This window comes from Episyrphus balteatus, chromosome 4 (assembly GCF_945859705.1).
Source record: "Episyrphus balteatus chromosome 4, idEpiBalt1.1, whole genome shotgun sequence".
NCBI lineage: Eukaryota > Metazoa > Arthropoda > Insecta > Diptera > Syrphidae > Episyrphus > Episyrphus balteatus.
In genome coordinates, this window is record NC_079137.1 from 2,725,493 (window position 1) to 2,752,373 (window position 26,881).

A 26,881-nucleotide genomic window follows, 5' to 3' on the forward strand; every position below is an offset into this window, starting at 1 on the left:
ACAAACCTGATCGTAGGTAGGACTTTCCTTCACAGGTAATCCACAAGCTAATAGCTTGTGACAAACAGCTTAAAATGGCCTTACGGAGATGTTCCTGCAGAGGGTTTATCTATGCACAAACCGGATTACTTGCGTAGGATGTTATAATAAGGCCTTATAGAAGTTGTTGTAGGTGTTGTACAAAATGTTGAATTTATGCATAAAAAACAAGAATTAATTGTATTTTATTTCATTTTTTTTATTTTCTTTTGATTTTTTCTGTTTTGCATTTTCTGCATATTATTTTATTTAGGTATTTTAATTTTTTCCTGTTTTGTTTCTTTTCCTTTTTTGGAAATTCCACTGCTATTTCTGTTGCTCTGAAATGATGAGAATATTATTTTAATTGAAAAAGAACACATTTTTTTTTTATTTTCATCACATGGCCCGGCCAAGAATCGATCCCACGTACCTGTGCATACCAAGCCAGCACCTTACCAGTAGACCATGCTCGAATATTTAAGATGAGTGGAAAATTGGGAGCTAATTGAAACCTCTCATTGAAATGCAATGTTTTTTTCTAATGCGTTACAAACATTGCATATCTGCAGGATAAAAACTTTGCATACTTACAGGTGAAAACATTGCATACTTACAAGAACCTCTTGGAACAGGTCTTATAGAGGCCTTCTGTCACTTGAAAATACAAGGCTTCTTTAGAACGGTTCAAACAGGTCTTATAAAGGTCTTCTTTAACTGATATTTACAAGGCTTCTTCTTAACACTTCTATATAGCCTTAAGGAGACCTCCTTTTTTTCCAAAATGGATGATTTGCGTAAGTAAGCCTTAAACTAAACTTATACAAACTATAGCTTGCCGAATCGAAGAAAATGGACCTTATGCAAGTAAAATTGTTACTTGGGATAGCACCTCTAAAGCTTTATAGAAGCAAAATTGTTAGTCGGGCTATATGTTTACTAAACATTGTATATCAATTCAATTCAAAATTCATATACAAATTACTAAATTATATTCATACGATTTTTTAGAAGTAATGTCGATAAGAGTAGCGTTCTGTCTGTCATTTTCGTGCCACTTTTAAATTATCCACAAAAAAGGAACAACAAAGGGTAAACCACGCACACAACTAAATTTGACAATACTTGACCAATTTCCTAAAATAAACCCAAATAAAATTTATCATTTTCAATTATGTATGTAATAATTATTTTAAATGACAATTTTTATAAATTAAAATTATTAAAATCTCAAATTCTTTATAAAAATAAAATCCCTTACACTTTATGAACACATCCCTCATTCAAATATTGGGATTTTTTCTATCCCAATGAAATTTCCCCTTTAAATGAAATGTCAACAAAAGCAAAATCGAATACACAAAAAAGTCAACAAAAGAAAAAATAAAAAGAAAATCCTCACTCACTCAAAAATGATAAAAGAGAAGAAAAAATGAGAAATTTTCGTCAAACAAAAACGAATACGAATTTCAATCGAAAAGAGACAGCCGTAAAGAATTGTTGTTCGTCGAGAAAACGTCGATCGACTGCAAAAATATTTATACTCTCCGTTCTATAACGTTCGCATCGCGCACATCTTTATTTTTTTTATTTTCTATCTTCTCACACTTTTTCCTCATAAATAAATAGACAAAAAAAAGTGATAAATAAATAAAAAGGTTTTTCCCGCTTTTAAAATTTTCTAAAAAGTTTCTCAAAAAAAATCGAAAACAAAAAAAAAATCTCCAGAAAAACAAGACAATTATTTTTTCTCCATAACTGAGTGGTTTTTTCTTTCTTTTTTCTACTCCAATTTTCAACTTAAAAAAAAAATCCAAAATACCTACTATTTTGTTCTTGTATCTTGTTGTGTGTTGTTGTCATCTATCTCTGTCAGTTTTGTCTTGTATGTTGTTTCGGTAGAGTGTTTTTTTTTTGTGTGTGTAGTATAGTTGAGTGGAGTTGTGTGTTGTTTAGAAAAAAAAAGGAAATTTTTCTATCAACAAATTATCTAATTCTGATAAGAAAAAAGAGGAAAAAAAAAACAAACAAATTAATAAGGGAAAACAAATTTAAACTTCCCAAAATGGTGCAGAAATTTCAATCCCCTGTGCGGGTGTACAAACATCCATTTGAGTTGGTTATGAAGGTATGTATGTCAATTCTAGTTGAGTATTGAGTTGTTGTTGTATAAGTTTAAGTTGTTTTTGTTTGTATATCCACACAACCATTCTAAAATTTCCTTTTCGATGGGGGAAGGGGTAGGGGAAGTAGGCTTTAGGCTGTGTAGGGTGGTAACTCTTTTTTTTTTTTTTAACTACCTACTCAAGGAGAAAAAGATGTATCTAAACATTTTTGAAGATAGACACGAGTTTTTTCAATGAAAACAAATATTAATCAATTAAATTCCCACACACACACCCAACAGAAAGCCTCTTTTCTCCTAAGTAAATAAACAAATTTAATGAGATTCAAGGCTATCTTATTAGAAAATTGAGAACAACCTAGAATGGTTGCTAATTACAGCTTCTCCTTTACTCCTTTTCAAACAAATATTTATCCATTGTCATTTATTAGGCTTTTTTAGGGATTTATGAAAAGTTTAGTAAAATTATACCCACTTTTACTATTTTAGTTTTCATATTCTCATGAAATCAATAAAAAAAAGAAGAAACATCATTAAGCAAAGCAAGAAGAAGAAGAACAATAAGAACCGGCGGCGGCAACAAAAAAAAAATGTAGGCCAAACGCAAACATGAACTCTAGAGGTCACCTTGTGAATGGAAAACCTACTCTGCTGCCTTGCTTTTGCTTTGATATAATGTCGAATTCCTTTCAATTTTTTGAATCGCCTCAAAAAAATCGAATTTTTGGTGTTAAAAAGGAACATGAAAACAGACCGATTTCTTTTTGCGATTGTATGTGTGTCATTTGACAACAATTTTTACACGAACGTCAAGCTGAAACCAAAACAATTTCTGCAAAATAAAACCAGAGATTCCTTTGATCAATAATTTTGTTTATTTTCTTCGGTAATATAGATTTATTTTAATCAGAGTCAAAGGGAAATTGCAGTTATTATTAAGATCTGAGTGAAGATGAAGTAGAAGGTTATTATTTTGGCCGTATGCTGTGGATTTACAGAGAAAAAATTTTCTGACGACAATTACGAGAAGAAAAGTCACAGTAATTTGACTTTTTCACAAGAACTATACTATATTTTGATCGCACATTGTTTTTTTTTTTATTTATTTCATATTTTTCCGCAATAAAAATACGATATTCAATTAAAATTTTCTTTTTATTTAAAGTTGGTGTTCTCAAATAAATAAACAACACGAAGAAAACTTTCAGCTTGACGTTTGAGAAATGTCAAATGTTGCAAGTGTGTGTGCAAATTCGTGTAAATCTCTCAAAAAAGAGGGATTAAAAAAAATTCGAATTCTGCTTCGTTTGAGGCGAATTTTTTTTCTATGGAACATGATTTTCAGAAAAAATTCGCTTCGAGATCGCCGAAAATTCGATTTTTCAATTGAAAGGAATTCGACATAAGAGGAGATAGTTTTTCGTTTTTCTCTTTTTTTGTTGTTTTTTTGAATAGATAATAATTTGGTCTTTGGTGGCAGTGGCATTGTGTGGTTAACCCTCCATTCTCCATACAATAACCCCAAAAAAATCGTTCTTGAATGACAAACAAAATTACATTTAATGTTTATTGTTATTTTTTGGACTTTTTTTTGTTTAACTTTAGGGTAAAATGTAGCACAGAAAGAATAGGTTAGGTAATTATTCTTTAAGGATATAGCAGTTATTTAAAGGAAATGAAAATACCTACATTTTAATGTCTCCCCAAATTAAAATAATTATGAAAAAACAGTTGAGATTTGGGACTAGAAAGAAATAGGGTCTCCTGTTACATTTTTTGTATGACAACCTTCCTACAAAAATCAAGGTCACATTTTATATTTAAATTTAAATATTCGACAGTAAGAGAAGCAGAAATTTGTTCTTTTCCATTAAGGTGGGATGTTAATTAAAAATCATTAATCATTTGAAATCCTATCCTTTAGAATTCATTTTACATGGTTACAACTTAGTAGGTACCATTAAAGCACTGTTAAAGAAGCAATCATGAGATTTCAAGGAAGGAACTAGGAGGGAAAAGTATAGGAAGGGTCTTGAAATCAAACTCTAAAGCTCAAAACCTTCTTGACATCCCATGAGGTTGCATGATGAAGAAATATATTTCGGGAAAAAACTTCCTAAAAAAAATTAGTAGCAGGGCAGAGTGGGTAATTGAATCCACGAATTACACTCTGAATGCAAACGCCATCAAGCAGTAAGCTGATGGATTGAGAACCGTTGATGGAACTGAATGTGGAATATTTGGGCCTAGAGCAAAAATTTCAATTTCAATGTATTACTTTATTTCTTTCTCAAGCATAATAAACGCGATAGACAAATGTACAGAACGGAATCTCGAACGAAAGTATAGAAACCTTAATATTGACATTATATCCGATAGCCAGTTGAACGTTAAAGCAATAATATGCTTTGCCATTAACTCAAAACTCATATAAAAGTGTGGAGGAAGCTTGGCAACGGAAATAACTTTAACCTGTACTGGATTCTTGGATATTTAGAGTACATGACTGGTACTGTGTAGCTGCGAAGCACTTATACATCAAAGTTGTAGTCTTTTGAAATACTACAAATAAATTAAATATCTAAAAGATATCAACCTGAAGACAGTGATGTAAGAAGCAACTTGCAACTTTCCCACATCCATCCATTCATTCATACCTCTATTCTTTTCTTAATGTGGACCCACCATATACATAGAAAACTATGTTGGTTACAGAAACTCACTATTTGGTGATACAAACGCTCTGTCTGACTTCATTCTAAGAATTGTATTCTTGTAACCTCATAGTAAAATTATTATTACGGGCGACTTCAAGTCATTCCAATTTACAACATTTCTCGGGTATCTTTGCTGAGTTAAATCACCTCAGTCAGCTGGCCAAAACGTACACCAGTATTCTTTCACCTCTAGGCGATAGGGTAAAAAGTATCAAAATGAAGAAAAACTCATGGTTTGATTAGGGATTAGAGACTATCAGAGTCAGAGAGAAAAAAACGGGAAAACTTAAAAAAACATAGAAAAACATCCATATTCGACGTACCAGTAATTAAAAATGAAGGCAAAAAATACTCCAAAGTCCAATGTATTTTGTAAAAATAAACATTCGTAATGCCACCTCTTCTTCAGTTTCAACGTTTGTCCAAAATGACACTCCTTCCTTAGTCTTGCTAAATTTAATCTTAATCGAATGGTATCTTTCAGAGTGGACGGAAATCAGTAAATAGGCAAACGCTGTCAACTAAAGAAATATCTGGAAGAACGAAGCTTCGTAATAGCCGGCAGAACAGCTTTCGTAGCAATAGGCTAGCTTGTGCTCTTATGCTATGGAACAAATCTTTACATTGTTTGGGAGAACATAATATTATTGGGCTTTATATTTCAAAAGGTTTTGATATGGTTTTAAATCAAGTACATGTCGACAATGGGTGCAATCGGTATCGATGAATTTCTTCTTCGCTGTATAAGAAATAGCTTGCAAATTGATTAATACAAAATCTATTCCATGTTTCTAAATCTGATGATGGTAGTGTGCGATTTGGTGTTTTTCGAGCAGAACTGTCCCACTGTTGCTTCCATATTTATAGTGAAATAAAATAGTTGAGCAAATTCTTCTATCTTCTGTGATTAATAAAAAAAATTAACAGCAAAACTATTCTGTCTGTGCCATTTGTGAAGAATTCGCGACGGTTTCGAAAAAGTTGCATTTTTAAGTTGAATTCAGAACTTTTCTATTGGTTTAAAAACTGATTTTGACAGAGTATATAGAGTGGGGGTTTAAAAGCCCTACTAAACTGATTTGCCTATTCCATATTTGACCTCAAAATTTGTTTCGAAAAATTCTATTAAAGGTTTAAATTCAGCTGATTGACTGCTGTCAGAAGATGATTATTTATCACCACTTCTTGATGATGTTAGGTATGTTCAAATTTGATTAGCTAATTCTTACTAAATCAACGAATAATAACACAAGTCTAAAGTAAAATATCGACTCAGAACCTCAGCTGATTCTCATTAAAATAATTTTTTGCAGCTGATGTCGTTTCAAATATAATTTATTATTTATTTATTCATTAAATTACTCATTGATCTACATAAAGAATCAAAAAGTTAATAAATTTATAGAAAAAAAAAACATTCATTGCATTGCTATTGATTTATTAAAAAAAAAAAAAACATTACGTAATCACAATCTCCTCTTCTGGAATAAAGATTCCAAGTAAATAATGAATTTATAGATATATATTACAATTTTGAAATACGTTAACGAGAAATTGCAAACATGTAGATTCAATCAATATGTCACATGTTCTGTTTATTGACGTGAAAGGATGCCGACTTGTAAAAGCCTTTAAAAAACACAAAGGAATTTCTACTAATTGAAAATACTCAAAAATTTAACAACAATTTTGGTAAATACAATAAACATATTTCTTAATAAATACATTCCTTAACGTTGCTTCGAACCCATGTACTTATTTAAGATTCTAAGTTGTTGCGTATATTAAATGACCATGGTTGCGCACTTCCTGATGCATTTTTCTCTCTCCCAGTTCAATTTATCTATACGAGTCGAGTATATGTATGAACTTGTTACTGGAAATACAAGTTTATATTATATTTTTATCTTTATATAAAAATTGTTGGTTACTGAAATAGATGCGTTATCTATGTTCCTGGTGTTTATAGCACCAAATCATTTGTACATCACGTGAACAGATGTTAGACTAAATAAATGATAATAAAACAAAAAACAACAACAACAAACCATTATCTCTTTTAGCTTTAGAGAGAGTGATACTTAAAGATACTAGATACCTTTTGTTTGTGGTGAAAATAAAAAAAATTTATTCGCATGTAGGTGGGAATTAGTTCAGTTGTATTGCGTGCAAAATAAAATATATTTGTCTGCGCGTGGATGATATTTGCAAAAATCCTAAAAAAAAAAAATCTCATAACAATAACAATATTAATAAAGACTTGCCTACTTAGTCACCATAGAATTTGTGTATATACCTGACAGACCCACAAAAAGTATAAGTATGCTGGGGGCTAATACATGTTGGTTGTTGAGGATTGCTTTCAAAGCCCACATCATTTATTTTGGAAGTAAACACACAAAATAGGTAGTGAGTTCTTGAACTTAGGCAATGAATGAACTTGAACTCACTCACTATAGTTACCTTACTGCATAACTCTATACAGGTAATAGTTTATTTATACTTTCTAAGGTCATGCTGAGAGTTCAGAGCTTTTTTTCAATTCTTTTGTTTATATTTAAATTACTGGAGGCAAAATTTGCAATTGTTTTTATTTTCATTAGTTTGTTGTTGTTGTTTGATAAATTGTATTTGTGTACGCAAAATATAATGATAAGAAAACTAGAGTACAGTCTGCAAAAGAAAAAAATATCATCTAGAGGAGAATGTTGATTCATAAGAATGCATAAAAGACAGATATTTGCAATCTACTAAGTAGGGAATGACTAATTCGCGCACCCCTATGATAGAATCCATTGTAATCGGAATGAGTTATGAAGTTACTTTTGGTTGAACATGTTTTGAATATAAACAAGGAAGAAAGAACATTCTGCGACTAGTTTTCATGTTATTGTTACCATACCACGTCAATCAAGGATATAAAAATTAATCAGCCCAGTGCTCAATATGGCTGAAACATTAGAACAGTCACAATATTCATTTGCTTAAGTACCTTTACAAAGAAAAAGTGATTCGAAACATGCTAAGGGTGTATTATAGTTGCATTTTGGGAAGGTTCGTTCTGTCTGCATGGGTGTGTCATTTATGTTGTCTTTGGAATATTCTAGCCTTATACCTCTTTAAAGTTGTATTACAAATTAGAATGGTACCCTTTATTTAAAACTTACATTTTCAGTATCTACTCAAGGCTCGATCAAAGACCTTGAATTTGTGTTCAAAAATAGCTGTAGAGTTATGCTTGTCAATAAAAACAATTGTGTGGTCAATATTCCTTCCATTATTGAATAACACTGTTTTGCTGATACCATGGTTATGGGAAAGAATATGTTATGATATGGAGAGGAGGTATTTCAACTAAAGTAATGCACCACATCAATGTGGTACATCTCTGATATTCTAGTGGACTCTGTCGGTCTTTATGCTTGGTTTATTGAGCAAGAATTCGTTCTAATGCACGACTTTGTAAATGAACTTAAAACGACAGCGTTAGGCGAATAGAAAAGAATACCCCAGGATACCGTCAAGAAACTCGTTTATTTGAGAACATTTTTTTTAAATGTTAAATTTTCCAGTTACTCCTTGTTTCAATTTCACATAGTTTTTTGCTGTATGTTCAACTTGTATTATTACCTCCTAATGTCGTAAAGTGATTTTTATGGTTTAAACGCTAAACGATATCATTAAATTTATTGCATTAAAACAGCAACGAGAACAATTACTGTCTTAACGTAAAACAAGAGGGTGATTCCATACTTTTGCTCGTAATGGTTGTTACTAGTCATACACTTTTTTTTTAAATCTAAAAAGGCTGCATCAAAATATTTTTAATAAAAAATAAGTAATACATACCACTCTTAAATCACGCTCTAAAATAATGAAAGTATTGGCCTCATTGCGAAAATTTGTTTGTTGGTAATCTGCTTGCACGGAAGCCAAGTTGGTACATGGTCATGAGAGGCTGTTGGTCTATATGGTCAGATACTTGCATGTGCTTGATGATGTAATTGCGTGTTTAGTGACAGGAAAGCCCAAAGTCGAATTCGTCCATGCGAGGACTCAGTGAGGAAGACTTTTGCTTGAAAGGGCAACTGCTTGCTGAGATAATTTTGAAATGTAGGGAAGCTGAATTGTATCAATCGTCCAAGGCAGCAGTCTAATGTCTTAGGATTAATTTTCTTTTCAGCGTCCCAGGCCCTGGTTCTAGTTCGTTCAGTGGAAAACCAAATAAGCAGCATGTCTCTTACTTAAAAGTTTTTTTCTGAAAATATCATTCACTCATTATTCCCATGGCATGTATTAAAGCCTTTGAGTTTGATAAGAGTTGTTGGGCTTATTATTTTCAGTAATGGCATGTTTAGGCTGCGAATGCTAACCATAAACCAAGGAAGCAATTGTCTTCGTGATAGGCTGTATGCTTAAACACTGGCGCCCATTCAGCATTGTAAATCCAGAAGCGGTGTTGAACTATATTCATTGCCCCAAACAGCATCCGTCTACATGCAGACTACTTTCTGTAAGAATACAAAAGTTTTTCTGTAAATTATCATTTAAGTCGGAGTAACAAAAACCTTTTTCTCTTGTGTATCCTTACAAATTCGATAATGTCGACTCTTTTTGCCTTGAAGACATGAACGGCAAAACCTTTCCATGCCCTGTTATCTATACTGGGGTGATTTTTATTATATCGGTAAGTCCAGTCAGTTCTTTTCTGCATGCATTCTCAAGCTTTGAGTAAGTCAAACGGTTAATATTAGCTTTGCTAGACTATTAAAAAATAACTACATTGCAAATATTGTTGTTCGATATTGCTTGGTATCCTGCAGGCCTTTTAACTGCTTAAACCTGAAATAAGCTTCAGTGGTTAGGAAGAATGAAAGGATTCTTTGGTTTTCATGATGCTAGAGAACGCCAGTTTCCACACAAGAGTTCATTTTTGAGTCATCTATGAAAATAACAGTATCAAACTCCTTTTCAACCAACTGGTTTTTTCATTGGTCTCTGAAAGGGAAGTATAATTTGAATTTTTCTCCAAGGGAGCTTGGTAATCCGACCGTTCAAGTTGTAGTTCTAATGACTAAAATAACTTCAAATGCAAAATTTGTTTATTAATATTGTGCAAACATATTATTCGTGACTTAAATCGCATTGCAGTGTAATCAATGCAATCAAATTATAAATTCAAATAACGAAATTGCTTATATTAAAAAACAAGTTCATGTTCAATTACAACAAAAAAAATGTAAAAAATTACGAGAGAATGTCAAAGAACTGAAATTAACAATATAAAAAAGCCATTAAAATTGAGTACCTGCAGTCTTTTTTTCGCAAAACTTAAACCAGATTCTTTATATTCATTTACTTTGTTATTTTTTGATATTCCTGCGCTTGAATATTCTATTTTTGGAAAATATTAAAAAAAAAAAAATCTTAAGTACTCATGCAAAAAATGAATGTTTTTTTATTTCAACCCCTCTGAATGTCCTGCAGCACTCTCTTCAGTTCCGCAAAACCAAAGCAAAAGTAGTATCCCATATTCATGCAACATCATACAAAACTTAAATAAACAACATGCACCCTGTGTTGTTGAATGGATTTGCAAAAATATAATAAAAATACGAAAAAATCAAAAAAAAAAATCAAATGCATGTGGTATGTGCAACCAGTGGCGTATCCAGAAAAAAATTTGGGGGGGGCTGAAAAATTTTTCAAAAATTTTTGATAAGGTAAATGTACTACAAATTTGTCTCCTTTTTACTTGCGATATAGGTACTATATATCAAGTTATGCATTCGTACAAAAAAAAAAAAGTTGAGATAACATTTTTCCATAACATTACGATGGTAGACAATGCCAAAAAAGTGGGTCCCGGAAGTCCGTCTGTCTATCTGTCTGTCTGTATAAGGACCTACAGCCTAAACGGATGGACCGATTAATGTCAAACTTGGTATGTAGAGTTATTTGGCGACTCTCCAGAGGGGTTTAAATAAATTTTTTTGGACCAAAAATAACGGTACTTGTCATATACCGATTTTAGTAAAATTTAAATATATCGAAAACGGCTCCAACGATTTTGTTTAAAAAATTCAAATGTTAGTTTCAAGCTAAGGTCTATATTTCAATGAAAAAATTTTTTTTTGAAAATCATTATTAACGGTACCTGCCATAGAACCGTTTTTTTCAAATTCGAATATCTCTGAAACTTCTTATTCGATTTCAACGAAACTTTTTGTGAAGAAGCATTTATATAATTTTAATATAAACCAAAAATTAAATTTCAAAAAAAAGAATTTTTGGATTTTTAAAAAAATTTTGAAAATTTTTTTTTGAAAAATCAAATTTTCGAAAACGGGACATTGAATTTTTTTGAAATTTTGTTTTTAGATGTTGATTAGTGATTTCTACAAAATGGCATACCAATATTATTTTTCAAACTTTTTTTCCAAAAAATTATTTATAAAAAATTGTTTTTTTAAAAAACGGCTCTAACGATTTTGAAAATTTTTTTTCTAAAAATACACGTTAATATATCAATCAAAACTGCATACTTGTTTTGGAGGGCAATTCAATTTCAGATTTTATTTTATTTTTTTTTTAAACGAATTTTATTTTTTTTTTCAAATTTCTATATAAAAAGTCTTAAAAATTTAAGCAACTTTAACTCCAAGAGCAAGTTCGTGCGACCCAGTCGTGCATTTTGTTTTATTCATCTTTGATCGAGAGAAAAGCGCTGTGCTGCGGTACTGAAATTCGTATAGTAGCATTTTACTGCTCCCGACAACTTCGTACTACTGTCTCCTTTCACATTCAAAGTAGCTATTTTTCCAAGTTCTTGTATCCCAAACATTTTACACAAACAGCAAGGTGTTTAGTAACCTTTAAAAAAAAAAAACACTTTTTCGTTCGAACTTTTTCATGTGCTGAATTCAAAACTGTTTACAGATTTATTCCTATCACGTCTAGTTTTTGAGCTATACTCATCACTTTTTTCGGCATAGATGCCCATTTTTCCGCAATTCGACCGAAAGTGAACTGGCATCACTTTTCAATTTCACGTGAAATTGATCTTCGATCGATTTCGAAAACTTCGAAAATGCTTCGAACTGTCAAAACTGAAGGATCATCCATTTTTATTTTGTTTCTAAAGTTTAATTACTGCTACTTTGAACATGGATGCAATTTTATTGGCAACTTTATTAGAAAAAACCAGAATTTAAAAGAAAAAATAAGAAGTCACATTTTGTAAGTGAAATGCAGAACATGGGCGATATTATTGCAAATTTTCAAAGAAAAATGAATTAGATAAAGTGTAAAGCGAATGAGGTTGCAAACACAGAGGCATGATATGTATTTCATGCCTCATGTGTTTTATGTATTTTGTATTAAATTAACAACAAATAAATATTACAAAACAATAAAAATATAAGTTTTGATAATATTTTGTCCAAAAATTGGAGATTCATTGAAAAAGATACCAAGTTCACGAGCAGAAACAAAGAGAATTGAATTCGATCAGGAAATCGAAATGAGCGAAAAAATGTAGAACACCTAATTTCGCTATCGGGAACGCAAGTGAATGCTCAAAAAGTGAAATGCAGAACGTAAAAGTCTCAAAAACTAATTTTCAATGAAATTTTTTTGATGTTTAATCCGAAATATATATTTTTTAATAATATGTTCCTTTTTTAATACAAATCAGAAGCACAAACTGGAATTTGCTTAAATAAATTATTAGCTATGTTGACCACTAAGATATTGAGATATAAAAAATTTGTATTTCCAATATCTTTGAGAAAAATATTATTTTTGAAAAAAAGTAATATACTCAAGACAATAAAATACGACGTGATTGCATAAGAAGCTTTGCAAAATATAACGGTGATGTAATTCGACGTCAAAACAACAAACAAATTATTTGAAGAATTCTGGATTGGACTAAAATCCTGAAAATCCCAAACCTCAACGTCAACTAAGGCACTTACTCAAACAAACACAAATAACCATTTTAGAATTTGGAGGGGGCTCGATCATTTGAGCTGCCTCTAAATCTCTACGATTTACGAAGAAGTTTCAGTTAATTATGTAGATTATGATGAAATCAGCTAAATAGTAACATGATTTTGGAGGCTTGGGGGGGGCTTGAGCCCCCTGAGCCCCCCCCTCAATACGCCACTGTGTGCAACACACTGCCACACATTGCAATTCACAAAAGTTTCTTATTTTTTTTTTTTTTTTTGTATTTTTGTTTGTTGTTGTGTAATTTTTATCTGATGTTAATATTAAACTTGAACTTTAGTGTTTTTTTTCTCGATGTTGTTGTTGTTTTCTTGAACTTCTATCATTAAAAATGGCAGTGAGCTCACTTAAAATATACAAAGTTGGGCTGGCTGGTGTAAATATGGTGAGGGGGATTGAGATTTTTCGCGCTCCATTTATATATGTGTAGTAGCGACTATGACTACTTACTCGACTGTTGGCAAGGATGGAAAACGACCTTGAGGGAAAAGTTATTTTTGTTATATTTGGCATGGTATTCATAAAATAGGCACTTACATGAACTGTGAAATTTTGATTTTATTTTTATATCCATGCATATTTTGTTTAAATGCGTGCACACTCCACACTGTGTACAGTAAGTAAAATAAAAAATAAAATCTTGGCTTCGCAGAAGGGAAATAAATATAAATTAGATATTTAAGAAGAATGTTGCTTCATATAAAGGTTCCATTCATTTTTGTTATGTAAGAATTTTAATGGCGTAGTTTTATAATTAAAACGTTTAGAAACCGTTTTCAAGAAAAATACCCCGAATCTACATATAGAAAAGTAAAAGTGGTTTCAGTCAGATTTGCTGAAATTATAGTATATCGACTAGGCTTTGGCATAAAAGTGAACTGCTTCCTTGTTGTCTGCTGAAATTGTGCGATCATCCGGGACAAACACGGCTGATCTAATATTCGTTCGAATTTAAAAACGGAAACGAAAATTGAATCCGTACGGATTGAAAAACGGTTGTTTTGATTTCCATTGGATTTTTCTGTTGGAGAATATTGATTTCCGGTAGCAAATTGCTACCCGGATTGAAAACGGCAAAAATTTGTCGGATTGTAGATACGTTATTTTTTCGAACACCTATGAATCCGTAAAATGTGTTCGAATACGGAATTCGGAGCAGCTAAAATTTGAAAACGGGATACGGGAACAGGTTTCTAGGTTTGAGATCTCGTTGTTGGGAAGTCATCCTTTTCATCAGTTGATTAAGGTGGTTGACGATATTTCCTACAAGTTTCTTCGCCGATTGAAGTAGATACTTGTGTAATCGTATGATTTTAACTGTCTCGTAAAGCCACTTGCTGTAGTAATTCTGCGCTGTGGGTCGAAGAAAATTCTCTGGTTGGAGAAGCTGCTTGCAGATCAAGAATTACTTTTGTTGGGTTAGCCTTGTTCTTCTTTTCATCAAGAAGTGAAGGCAAAGGAATTCAAAGTTGGCTTTTCTGAGGACCAAAACGAGAGTGATTGTTGAATCTCAGGAGCTCGTAAAAGTTGATTCCTAAATGCTTGACGTTGGGTTTGGGTGGCATCTACAGTTCCATCAATGTGATGATTCTACAGTTTCCAGGCGCCCGACTGCTTCGACGTCTTATTCATCTAAGGCACAATAGTTCCGACTTATTAATATGAGCTGATTTGGATGCCCTATTCGCTGAAGAACTCCTTCCGTTTCCAAATGTGAGAAGGAAGGAGTCAAGTAATTTTGAACTTTGGGTAACCCCAGAACTTAATTATAGATTTGCTTCTACTCTTAAAAGAAGCCCTAAGAAGAAAGAAATGAAAAAAAATTATTTACGACACTCGTTATTTGATCCATAACTATAAAGAACGATTTCAAAAATTAAAAAAAACTACCGATTTTGACGGATAATAGCTGCTCTGATTGGAATGGCTGACCTAAGTTTATTTTAGGTAACTTAAGCGTTTGACTTATCGGTTAAGCAGTTTTCAATAATTTATAACATTTGCTTCAATTAGCTTCCAATAAAAAATTATAGATGTTCTAAGTAACACCTTTAACTTTCACAACCAAGAGTAAAAGCCAAATAAAAGTTCAATAACTTTTAACTCTATTGACTACCTAGTTTCTTAAATAGAAAACACGCATACAGTTTCCTGCTATTTTTTTTAACTGCGTAGTCATAATATAGAATAAAAAAAGTGTGGCAGACATGTTTCACACATTATCACATTTATTAAAAATGCAAACAAAAAAATACTAAAATTGTGTGTGTGTGTGTGTTTTTTTTTAAGGTATTATCAGAATCTTGTTTAATACCTACATAAATAGAAGTAAACATATTTAATTGTCATGTTTAAAAAAATGTTTATTAATCTTTATTATTTATTGGTGCATCAAAAAGAAGAAAAAAATGACCTTCACCTTAAAAAAATTAATAACTATAGGCATAGATTTTATACTTAAGGTAGGTATACCTACAATACTCGACTCGTTATAGTCTACACTTTGTTTTGAACTGTAAGGTTAATGACACTATATTTTTTTTTTTATTATTTATTTCTTCTCTTGTTCTCAAGAAATAGTGTTTACAAACAGAATTAAAAACAATAAAATAAACTGATAGAATAAAGAACAGCAAAAAAAAAAAAAATAGAATCGTTGGTTTAGTTAAAGTATTAGTTTTGTTGTAGTATTCTCAGGGGCGGACTAATTGAGGTTGAATGTTGTAGATTATTATTAATTCAAAGGCATTTTTATTTCAACAACAGCCTTTTAAAATTTAGTTTTTTTAATGAACACTTCCTTTCTGTAAATTAAATAAAAAGTGGTCAGTAGGGCATCAAATTAAGTATTAAATGGGAGCAATCAAAACATTTTGATTGTGGATGCTAGCTTTAATATTAAAATAGGTTTTATAAATTAGTCTAATAAGTTTCTGATGAAAAGAGTGAGTTTTAACAACCAAACACTTAATTTTGATATGGGAATTTATATCCATGTTATCTACTTGTTATTAAAAACCCGAGGTATTTATACTGTTTTACAACTTCTATGGGTTCTAAACCAAGGAACCACTTATTTTAAAATAAAATCTTCCAGTTGTTTAGGTCGCATTATTTTTAAATAGATAGGACCTGAAGTATGAAATGTTATTCAGCATCAGAATACCAGATCGTCTGGGTAAAGCAGCAGTGGGTTCTTCATCCAACCTCACTCCGCCACCTAAGATTTTAGTTTCTGATACATCATCAATGAATAGGGCAAACAAAATCGGACTAAAGACACATCCTTGGGGAACACCTGTTGTGGTGTCAAAAAAAAAATATTCAGACATGGTGATGCCATTGCATATCTAAAGTAGAAAGATTAAATAAAGAAATGTCGTGTCAAACCCGGGACATTTTGTACCTAAATCGGAATCAATACCAGGAATGCCCCACGAAAATCGGGACGTCTGGCAGTTCTAGTTGCGATATATGTTCTATTAAGCAGATATGACATTACGATGATAAAGAAGAAGTGGTTTTCGAAACTTTCCGAAAAATAAAGCGCTTTCAATTAAAAAAAATATATTTTTGAACCGTTTTTAGTAGTACCTGTCATAGAACAGTTTTCTCACTTTCTCGTAAACGACTCAACCAATTTTAACGAACATTTTTTTGTACGCCGATTAAAAAAACCTGTAATTTAAAAAAAAATAGTTTTTGGATAAAAAAAAATTTGTATCGGTATTTGATTTCTTCAGAATGGCAAACTAATTTTTTTTTTTTAATATATTTCAAAATCAAAAAAAAAAAAACATAACAAAAGCTTTAAAACCAATTTTTTTTTAGGTCTGTTATGAATGTTAGCATTTAAAACTTTGACTTATTGAGAATTTTTCCAAGAGCAAGTCCGTGCGACCCAGTCATGCAATTTTTTAAATTTTTTAAGGGCTTGGTCTTCGAGTCATATGACTCCAAGAAGTATTCCGAGAATTTGTAAGCTCCAGTACATATGGAAAACTATTTATTGTATCCAATGAATAATCCGCAACTGAATTAATATAGTTTTTTTTTTGTTATGTAATACAACGTATTCGCTTTCGTATAAACCGACATAAGAAATCATAAGACCCTCGAACACAACACATGAAACGATATCGATATCGTGTCTGTGGCCTAGTTTCTAGTTGAGGATTTGGTTTCATCAATGAAAAAAAACAACAACAAAAAAATAGTTTATCAGCAGCAGCCGAGTCTATTAAAAAGGGAAAGCGAATAAGTTTCGATTTGGTTTAGTTTTCAGTTTTTCCCTTTTTTTTCTAGTGACACAATTTGCTTATAGAACAAGGAATTCCCTTTAGAAAGTTTCAAGTGTCTGTCATCGTACATAGATGTGTGGTGTAGAAGCACTTCCTCCTTAACTATACGTACATTACATATGTATACTATTACTTCAGCAAATGCATTCCTGCTTAATTAACGTTCCAATTTGCATTTTGCAATGAACGTTGAAGCTAACACCATAGACAACATAGTGTGTATATGCCTCTCTTATATGGATTTTAACTAAACACTTGACAACCAGCGAGTATAATAGAAGAACGACTACTGCATCGTGTAATTACTTCGGTTTAATATGCAACGTGATTTACTAGGAGGCAATAATTTATTATATTTGTTTACTATGTCAAGTGTTTAGATTTTTTTTTTCCATTAGCAAGGGAGAATAGTAGTCTCGTTAATTGAGTGACACAGGGTGGGCTTCGAACCCCTAGCGTGTCATTCTACTTGTAAGGTCACAGTGCAAATTGCAATTTTTTTTTTTCAATATGTCAAAGGACATTTTCATATTATTGCAAGAAGGACCTTGTTTCGGATTGTATTAATAGTTTTAGTGTTATTTGTTCAATCAATGGAAGAAGCCATACTGTCGGTACTCATTTGCGTCAGAACCGATCCGAGAAATTGGTAGAAAAAAGTGACATACATACCTACTACGAGTCTTTAAGAACCTGAAGCCCGTTTTACAGCATATAAAATCATCAATAAAAGGTCACCACATCAAGACGGTTTCTAAAAACCTTTCAAAGTAAAAACAATTTAAGAAAACTAGGTGATATTTTGACTGAAATCATTCGCTGTTCATTTTTTATTCAGTATTTATAATTTTGTTGAAACAAAAACGAATTTTTAGAAAAAATGATAATTTGAACGTTTCCCAGTTTTCTGAATGTGCAAAAATTGTAATGTAATTTACATTATGAAAAGGAGAAACTATTTTAAACCTTGTGACCCTGATGGTTTTGACGAATATTCGTGCATTTAAAACAGTTTTAAATGCAGTGAAACAGTGAAAATTGCACTATGAGAAAAAAGTCAGAAGACAACAGTAGCTAGTTGGACGGGAAATTTCAAACAAAAAATTCAACATTTTAAAAAATGTGGAATTTGACTTGGATTTTCGGGAAGAGTAAATAAGTAAGTAATTTGTAAATAGTATTAAAAGAAACAAACCAATAAATTGATTACTTACTTACTTTTCGGGAAGATTTGTTTTTCTCTTACTTTTTGAAATAAAAAAAAAAAAAACAATAGTTAGAATCTCGGTTAACTTTTTGTTTTAGTTCATTATTTGAAATTTAAAAATATGGTCACCGTAACTATAGTGCAAGTTTAGGATACATAAAAAAAATCTAACTCGTTTTTATTAAATAAAAACTATAAAAAAAACGGTAACTTCAATTTTTTTTTGTTATGCAAGAGATTAAATTGCATACTTATACAGGGTGTCCCAAAAGTTAACGTCGAAACGAAAACGGTAGATAGGGTAGGTGGTGACAGTTATCAGAAAAATAATAAAAAAAATCGCAGCTATATATTTTGGGAGTTATGGGCATTTGAAAAAAAGTCGAAAAAATGGTTACCCTGTGACGGTTTTTCATGTGCCGTGACTACAAATCTTAATTTTTCTAATTTTTTTCTTTTGTTACGGAACCTTAAATAACCCTGCTATCAAATGCATTCAAAAATTTTAACTCAGCTGTATCAGTTTTAAAGAAAATATTACTTTTTTACCCAACTTAGTACTAAAAAATTTTACAAGACTCTAATTCAATGAGCCGTAGTGTAAAAAAAATGCACTACAATGTTTCGGAAAGTTGCCTTAAAAGTTGATGTGTTCAATTCTCTTTTCAAAATGGTATAACATTGTTGGGAATATTTCATAAATAACCGAGATAAAATTTTTTTTCTTAAGAAATCCGACTTTTTTTTAGGTAACTTTTGGGACACCCTGTATAGTTTGAAGATAAAATTTATTTGAAAAGGTGATTTCGTAAATTTAAAAACAGTTTTGAACCCTGTTTTACATTTTTTTTTTTAAATTTCCTAGTAATAAAAGCAAATTAATTTTTTTGTTTTATAAATCCTATAAAAAACTTTAACAACTAAGCAACTTTTAACATAAGAACAAGTACGTGAGGCTCAGTCGTTCTAATCCTTTTCTGTTAGGAAATTAGTCAGTATAGAAATACCCCAAGATGGTGTTTTATCACTTCTTTTTTTAAACACTTTGTAATTTTTATTTTTCTTTCATCTTCTTCATAAGGCAAGGCTAATTAAATATCTGTTGAAATTTTAGAACCATTTTTAAAGTCGATGAAAATCAAGTGAACTGGCCGAAACGGAAAGTCCAGTTCGAGAGTCATCCTTGCCAAGCTAGAGAATGGCACCGTTTAAACAAGGTGACTTAAATGCCTTTCTGCTTGCATAACAAGTTCACACGCGGGCCTAACGTTTACCATGGTTTGCATTTTATTGATTTTTGACATTGTTGCATTTGACAATTTTGTCAGAAAACTTAGGAAAAACTCTGCCAAAAATCAGAACTTTTAGATTTAATACATAGTCTCCCCGTGCTGAAACGACAAAGTTATTGGACTAAAGACAGCCTAACCAAGCTTAACACAAAAAAAAAGAACCTAAATGCGGTTCGTCACGACACAATCTATTTCAAATTTGAGGAGAAAGTATATAAAGTATCATCTTAATGTGAAAATTATTTTTACAAAGAGATGATTTTATTGTCTGAATTGAAGTTCAAATAACCAACAAAATGAAAACTAACGAACGATATCAATTTCATTTTGTACAACTTCAATTTTCCGAATGATTTAACAAATAAGAGCGGACGATTTCTTTAAAACTCCTCTCAGAATCTTCATGATTAAACGTTTAGCCGGAAATTCGGTTTAACAGCCACTTCAACTTGATTTATCCTTGGTTTTTCCTTATGATGTTCGTTCACCCACATTTAGTACCATTCTTTATATAAATCAAAGCTTTTTATAGACTTGATGTTTTCTTTTATTCATCATAAAAATTTCAAAGTGTCTTCCAAGTAACCAACATATATTTTCCCATGCTTTAAGGGTTCTTCATTTAAACGTTTATTTAAAGGCAAGATGTACTGTCATAGAAAAAAACTTCTTCTGTTAATGAAAATCCAAGAGTGCTATTTCTTTTTTGTACCTCAAAAAAAAAACCAAATTGTTGACCTTGATTATTTTTTTTTTCCTTGGCAGAATAAAAAATCCACTCATGATACAAAGTCTGAATTTCGTCCTGCCCTAACCATAACATTTAATTACCGTGAAAAGAAGTTTTCTTAGAAAAAAGTTTTTTCCCTTCTTAAAAAAGTCCTTTGTACTTGCAAAGACACATAAATTATTTAAAGCTATTAACTAGGTCTCTCTCAATGAAGGTAATTATCCTGTTTTTGAATCGAGCATTCTTTCATATTCAAAGAAAATACAGTAAAACCCGGATAAGTGCCTCTCGCTTAAGTGCCTAACCCGCATAAGTACCTTTGTTTTCTTAGAACCAAAATTTTAAGCATTTTTTCACATAAAATTGATCTTTTAAGTACCTTTCGCTTAACTACCTTTCCCGCTTAATTGCCTGGCTTTTCAAATTTTATAATTGAATTTTCTTGCAAAAAATTCTTTTAAGTACACATTTGAAACAAATTTGAACTGTAAGAAAAACTTTGTTTCCTAAACCGCTTTAAAATTCTAAAATTCTACCATAGGTAGAAATTAGTTAGTTAGCTATTTTAAACATTCAAAGTAATTTTGTTTTGTGAAGATTATGTTTTTAGTAATCAAACATGTTTTTTTTATTATTAAATAAATATAGAGATAACTGCCTATGAGCACTTAAGCGGGTTCTTGTAAGTACCTTACCCGCTTTAGTGCCTATCAAAATGGGGCATTTAAGGTGAGGTACTTATCCGGGTTTTACTGTAATATAAAAAGTTTTTGGAAAAAAAAAAATAAATTGCTGCTTTTTATTTGTTTTCCATCGATTGATTTTTTTAAATTGCACAAAAAAAAGAATCAAATTCTATGAATTCATATAGCGAATATTACAAAAGGACCATATACAAAAGGCAAGCCTACGCATTTTATATACATATTAACAAGTTTACGTCATGCCCTTTTATCATAAATATTGTTAAAAGTTCAGTCGATATATTTATGTATCACTGCGAGGACGCCCGCACCCGTTTTTCTATATGTCTGATGGTGATATTTTCTAGTCCTTTTTTTTTGTTGTTGTTCTGCCCTTTTCCATGAGAAACAATTTAAACAATTCTACGTGTAAAAGTGGTAAAAGGGCGCAAACACCATCGAGTTGTCGAGAGTGTGAGCAAAAGAATCCTTTAGTTCGTTCTATATTTGCCAACTTCCCTATGCTCTAACATGAATTCCATTAGATTTTTTCATTACCTTGACACACGAGAGAAACCATAGAGAAAGGAAACACACAGAGGAATATAAATAAAAGGGTGGCACTAGGATGGTTTTATATTTTCTCTATATTTTTTTTGTTTTTTGTTGTATTTCCTCGAAGTAACGTAAGGACACTCTTGCCTTTGAAAAAATCTTTTTTTTTTTTTGTTATATTTGTTTTTGTGTGCTTTAAAATAAACGAAAAACACTCCAAGCTGCAAATCAATAAATTCTATCAAAACAAATGGATTTTAAATTCAAAAATCAACAAACAGGATAATGGGAATAAGGACATGTAATAGAATATCAAATAGGCTACTCACTTTATGGAATTATAGTTATAAAAATGTTTGTTTTGCAAACACACATGTGTGTACCTACTAAAAAAAAGATTTATAAGAGACAACGTTGAACTTTTCCTTGTGCACATAATTTTCTGAGAATTTTTTTCTTTTATGTGAGACTTATGATTGATCAAAGTGCAATTTAAATAAGTATGTTTGCACTCATTTTGCTTGTTTTCTGACTTTAAATAGAAAATATGTTCTTTACTAAATAAGTACCTAAGAGTATTTTTACTATAGAATATTTTTATCGTCTTCAAAATCTTGGAAAATCTTGATATTACCTAAGCTTTCATGAGCTCATGACCAGGTATTTTATTTCTGCTATAATTGCAATTTGTTGCTCGATTGTATACGAAAAAGTTGAAATTAATTAAATCGCACATTATTTATTTTAATAATAAAGTTATAAATAAATAAGTACTATATGACTCAGAAAAAAATACAAAAATTATTAATTTATAGGTATAAATACATACTTAATATTTTTTGAAAACAACACCCACGCAAAGCATCAGAAAATATTCAGATTTTTTTTTTGTTACTTATGTGTGCATAACACATTATTCAAAAAAAGAAAAATATAAAAATAAAAACAAAGTATGGAAAACACTGTGTTCTGTGTATAAGGACTATATGATTTAAAAATACATTTAAAGTCATTGTTGAAAAGATATACAAAAAATATGAAATACAAAATTATGAATTTAATAGGACTTGAAATATTTTTTGTAAAATGTTAATAAATTAACTTTTGAGAAAACATATTCAACTGTTTTCAGAAAGCGCTATTTTGCGATCTCAAAATTATTGAACCAAACTTATCGAATTCGTCCACCTTTTGTTCATTTTTGTGCATCCAAAATTTTCGTTTGTCCACCCTTCAAAAAAATTTTGGCGCGAAACTCTTTCTTTTTTATAGGAAACCTGAAAATTGTCTTAAACGTAGGTATAAAACTAATTTCAATAGTTTGTTCTCCTCTATATTCATATTAAATACTATCGTTTTTCCACCCTCCGTTTATGAAAAATTCAAAAAACAAATTTTGCACTAAAAAAATTGAAAAAAAATGAAATTTTTCAAACTGCTGCTTTTTGTCCACCCTTAGGCCTTAACATATACCAAAAATCATCGTTTGTCAACCCTCTGTTTAGGAGAAATTCAAAAAAAAAAAACAATTTTTTTTATAGCAACACCTTTTTTTAAATCCACAAAAAAAAAATATTTTCTCAAAAATTCAAACCGCCATCGTTTATCCACCTCGAGAAAAGGATACAAACCAAAAACCAAGAAATCATCGTTTGTCCACCCTATGTTAGGGAGATAGGTACATAATCAAAATACAGATTTTCAAAAAAAAAAGTTACGCATACACCACAGTGTACCTATGCAATGAAAATTTCAAAGCCCCCTAAAATCCCCAAAAATGTGTGCACCCTACGTTTAGAAGATATTCAAAAAACTAGTTTTGTACTGAAATTCAATTCGAAGTTTATTATGTAGGTATAACATTTGCAAATCAGAAAATTCGAACTCGAGATAGCAATGAAAAAAGTGGGTCCTACAATTCTGTCTGCTGGCTGTATCTATATTGATGTACAGCCTAAATTACTGCCGCGGTTTTCTTAAAACTTGGTAGTTATGAGTTTTATGAGACCAAAACTAACGGTAATATTTAAAAAAATTTTGGAAATCATTTTTTTTGTTTAAACGGATTAATGGATTTAATTGAAATTTTGTTTAAATATGTGGAAAAAAATCTCTTCAGAACGAAACTTTTTTGAATAAAAAATAAATAAAAAATTATATTTTTATAACACGGGTCCTAAAATTTTCAAGAAAAAAAAACTTCAAAAAATTCTTGTTATACACATCAAATGGCAAAGTTCATTCAGAGATTAAAACCATTTAAGAAGGCGTTTTCGTAATTTTAAAATCAACTTCTAATACTTTTTGTACATTTCCTATAAAATTAGTCATTAAATTAAAATTATTTTTTTATGAAGTTTATAAAAACCTTATAAATTCTAAGCACCTTTAGCAGTAAGAGCAATAAACGTTATGGCGACTTTAAGTGTTGTTCAAAAAATCACGATTTTTCGATTTGCATTTTTAAAATCGTAATGTCGCTCGTATTTAATGAGCAAAAAATCGTGAGAAGAAAGTTGAATTTTTGCTGTTTAAAATGTAGTCCTTTATAAACGATTTCAAAACCGAGTTTTTAATTACCTACTAGCACTAACACAAGTAAAAATTTTCTTCTAATTGTAAATTTACTATACATTTTACCATAGATAAATTATTGTCCATTTAAAAGGCTGTTTTATCCAAATTATGACGTCTATTTTCCATTTCGACAAATAACAACCTTTTTTGAAACTTTTTTATTTGCCAAACAATTACTTGCATTGTTCTTTTATTTTCTTTATTGAAAATGGTATTGCTTTTCTCAGTTTCTAGTATTTTTCGCTTTTTAAATGCGAATTACCCTGTACACCTATTTCGTTCATAACTCATTTAAATTATTTTATCTTTTAATAATTATATTCTGTGTGTCGGTCGTGTCATATAGTTATCATTATCATATTATTTTTAATTGTTTTGTTTATTGAATCATATTTTTTGTATAAGCTCATGGAGGTTTTTATTTTTTTAATCTTTTTTTTTTTTCTAAAAATAAAATCTTAAGGATTTATATTTTTTAATTAGCAAGATTACTTACCTACTTAACATAAAGTCTAGACGCAAACATTTACAATCATAAAACCCATGCATAATTAAACAATTTGGGTAAATATTTAATCAAATTTTTCTTTCAGACACCGCTTTTATGATAAAAATGTTATAAAAATAACCCTGAAATTCGTTTCAGTGTACAATAGTCATTTAACATAATAGCTTTTACTCTCCCCTTACTTGCAAACGTTTACCGCGATGTAGTTAATAAAGCGTGATAAATTTGTTACGTCGCATCGTGGTACGAACAATACACACAACCACCTACACCCATCAGTTTGTTGTATTGTTTATATTTCACGTGACCCATCGTTACGATTGGAACTTGCTTGGAGGCTGTGAGAGAATGTAAATAGTCAAATTGCACTCACTCCAAAAAGATTGCAAATAGAGTTTAATAACAACATCCTGTTCCACTCAAAATAAAACAAATTCAATTCGCATTTTTTGTTTTATAATTTACTTTTTTATTTTATTTAAAAAATAAAGAGGAAGAAATATTGTATTTTTATTAAAAAATAAAGACAAAACAATTATAACAGAAAACAAATTTTAAAAAATTAATGCTTTTTGGATTTCTTAATTTTAACAACATACTGATAAATACCCAATAACCCTGACAACGAACCTATTACACCCACCTTCCAACTCTTGATTTCCCCACCCCAGAGATACCCTTTTGGCAGCGAACTCACAGCATGTACCAAATCCAAGCTCATTCGCAAAACAGTAATCGATTCCATGATACGTTGTTGTTCATACCTCTTCCTTGCCATTTCGGCATCATCATTCGTAACATTGCCAACTGCACGTTCCTTCATTAGAAGAGCCCCAGCAATGTGCTTCTCATGATAGTCACGCAGCACTCTTGACAGGTTAAGGAACACCGACAAACTCCAGAATACGGAATTGATGACGTCCCATTTGGACTTCTTCGTCTCATCCAGCTGCAAAATATTATGATCTGACAGCCAACATATCTTGTCAACGGGGAAGAACAAAATGTCAACGATGTTAGTCAGCACACCGAGAAGTGCGTCGAATCGGTTTTTCTCGTGTCGCCCCAGACCGTATTCAAGGGCGTAGAGAATGGTTGGCAAGTCATCGACGAGACGTAGAGTCGCCCTAGCTTGTGATATCCTCGAACTGAATATATAGAATTTTTTGGCATTGTCGATTTTAATTGTTGAATTGGGAGTGGATAGTACTTTAGCAGTGTAGCATAGTACTTTCATAACTTTATCGCGTCCACTGTGGCTGGCAATCAAGTCGCAAAATAATTCAGCTGAGGCTGCCATTCTTATTCTGATGGAGCAATGTTTTTTAGCTCAATATCTTTAGACAAGAAAACACGCACTGACTAAAATGTATATTGTCGTCTCGATAAGTCGTGTGAAAAATATAAACTATCTAAGATATAGATAATTTAAATTAATGCACTTTCGTCTACGTAGGTTAGGAAGGTAGTAGTTTGGCTATTGTACACCACGTATTCAACTTTTAAAAACGACAAAAACCCGTTTACAACAAACTATACGAAGGTAGGTAGAGTAGCAGCTACATGCCAGGCAAGAGCAATGTTTACGAGCGAGGAGGCACTCACTTTTCTCAATTCACACTGAATAGCTACAAAGGTCGAACTCTCCACTCCACTCGAACGTGAATGCGATTGTCAAACCACTTTGGAATTTTCACTCAAAGTTTTTATTTTTATATTTCTTTCTTTCTTTTTGCACTGGCATGAAGAATACGTGATACACAATACACATGGTATTGTTTTGTTGTTAGGGTTGCCGTGGTAGTATTTTGAAATTTTAAATTATATATTTTAAATTGAAAAAATAATATTTTGATTTTTAAGATAACCTTTTCTCGAATGTTTTTTTATATTTTTTTTATTTACATTGGGTTTAAAGTCTTTTGTAAAAACATTCGAAAATTGTTAACGTTTTTAAACAAATTTTAAAAATTACTCTGGTCTACAAAATTTAATTTTTTTTTTTTGGTGCCGAGACTATGATATACTTTTCTATAAGTTTTTGGATGTGCTGATGACTTCGAATCTGAAGTCAGAAATATCCTATCAGCTCCCGTTTTTGAAATATTACCGTTAGAAAGTTCGAAAAAATCGTTTTTGATCTTCCCGACATGAG

General features: G+C 31.1%; 2 protein-coding genes across 2 annotated transcripts in view; one reads left to right on the forward strand and one right to left on the reverse strand.

Annotated features, from left to right (window-relative positions):
* The first annotated feature begins 1,471 nt into the window (after positions 1–1,471).
* Positions 1,472–26,881, forward strand: part of LOC129918736 (protein real-time) — a 43,630-nt gene continuing 18,220 nt past the window's right edge. The window contains exon 1 of the mRNA XM_055999450.1: positions 1,472–2,146. Coding sequence (XP_055855425.1) covers positions 2,084–2,146 — 63 coding nt within the window. The 5' untranslated portion in view covers positions 1,472–2,083. The remainder of the gene's footprint in view (positions 2,147–26,881) is intronic.
* Positions 25,166–26,405, reverse strand: LOC129918739 (peroxisomal membrane protein 11C). The gene has a single exon (XM_055999453.1). The coding sequence runs from the start codon at positions 26,024–26,026 to the stop codon at positions 25,289–25,291; it is 738 nt and encodes a 245-aa protein (XP_055855428.1). The 5' UTR covers positions 26,027–26,405; the 3' UTR covers positions 25,166–25,288.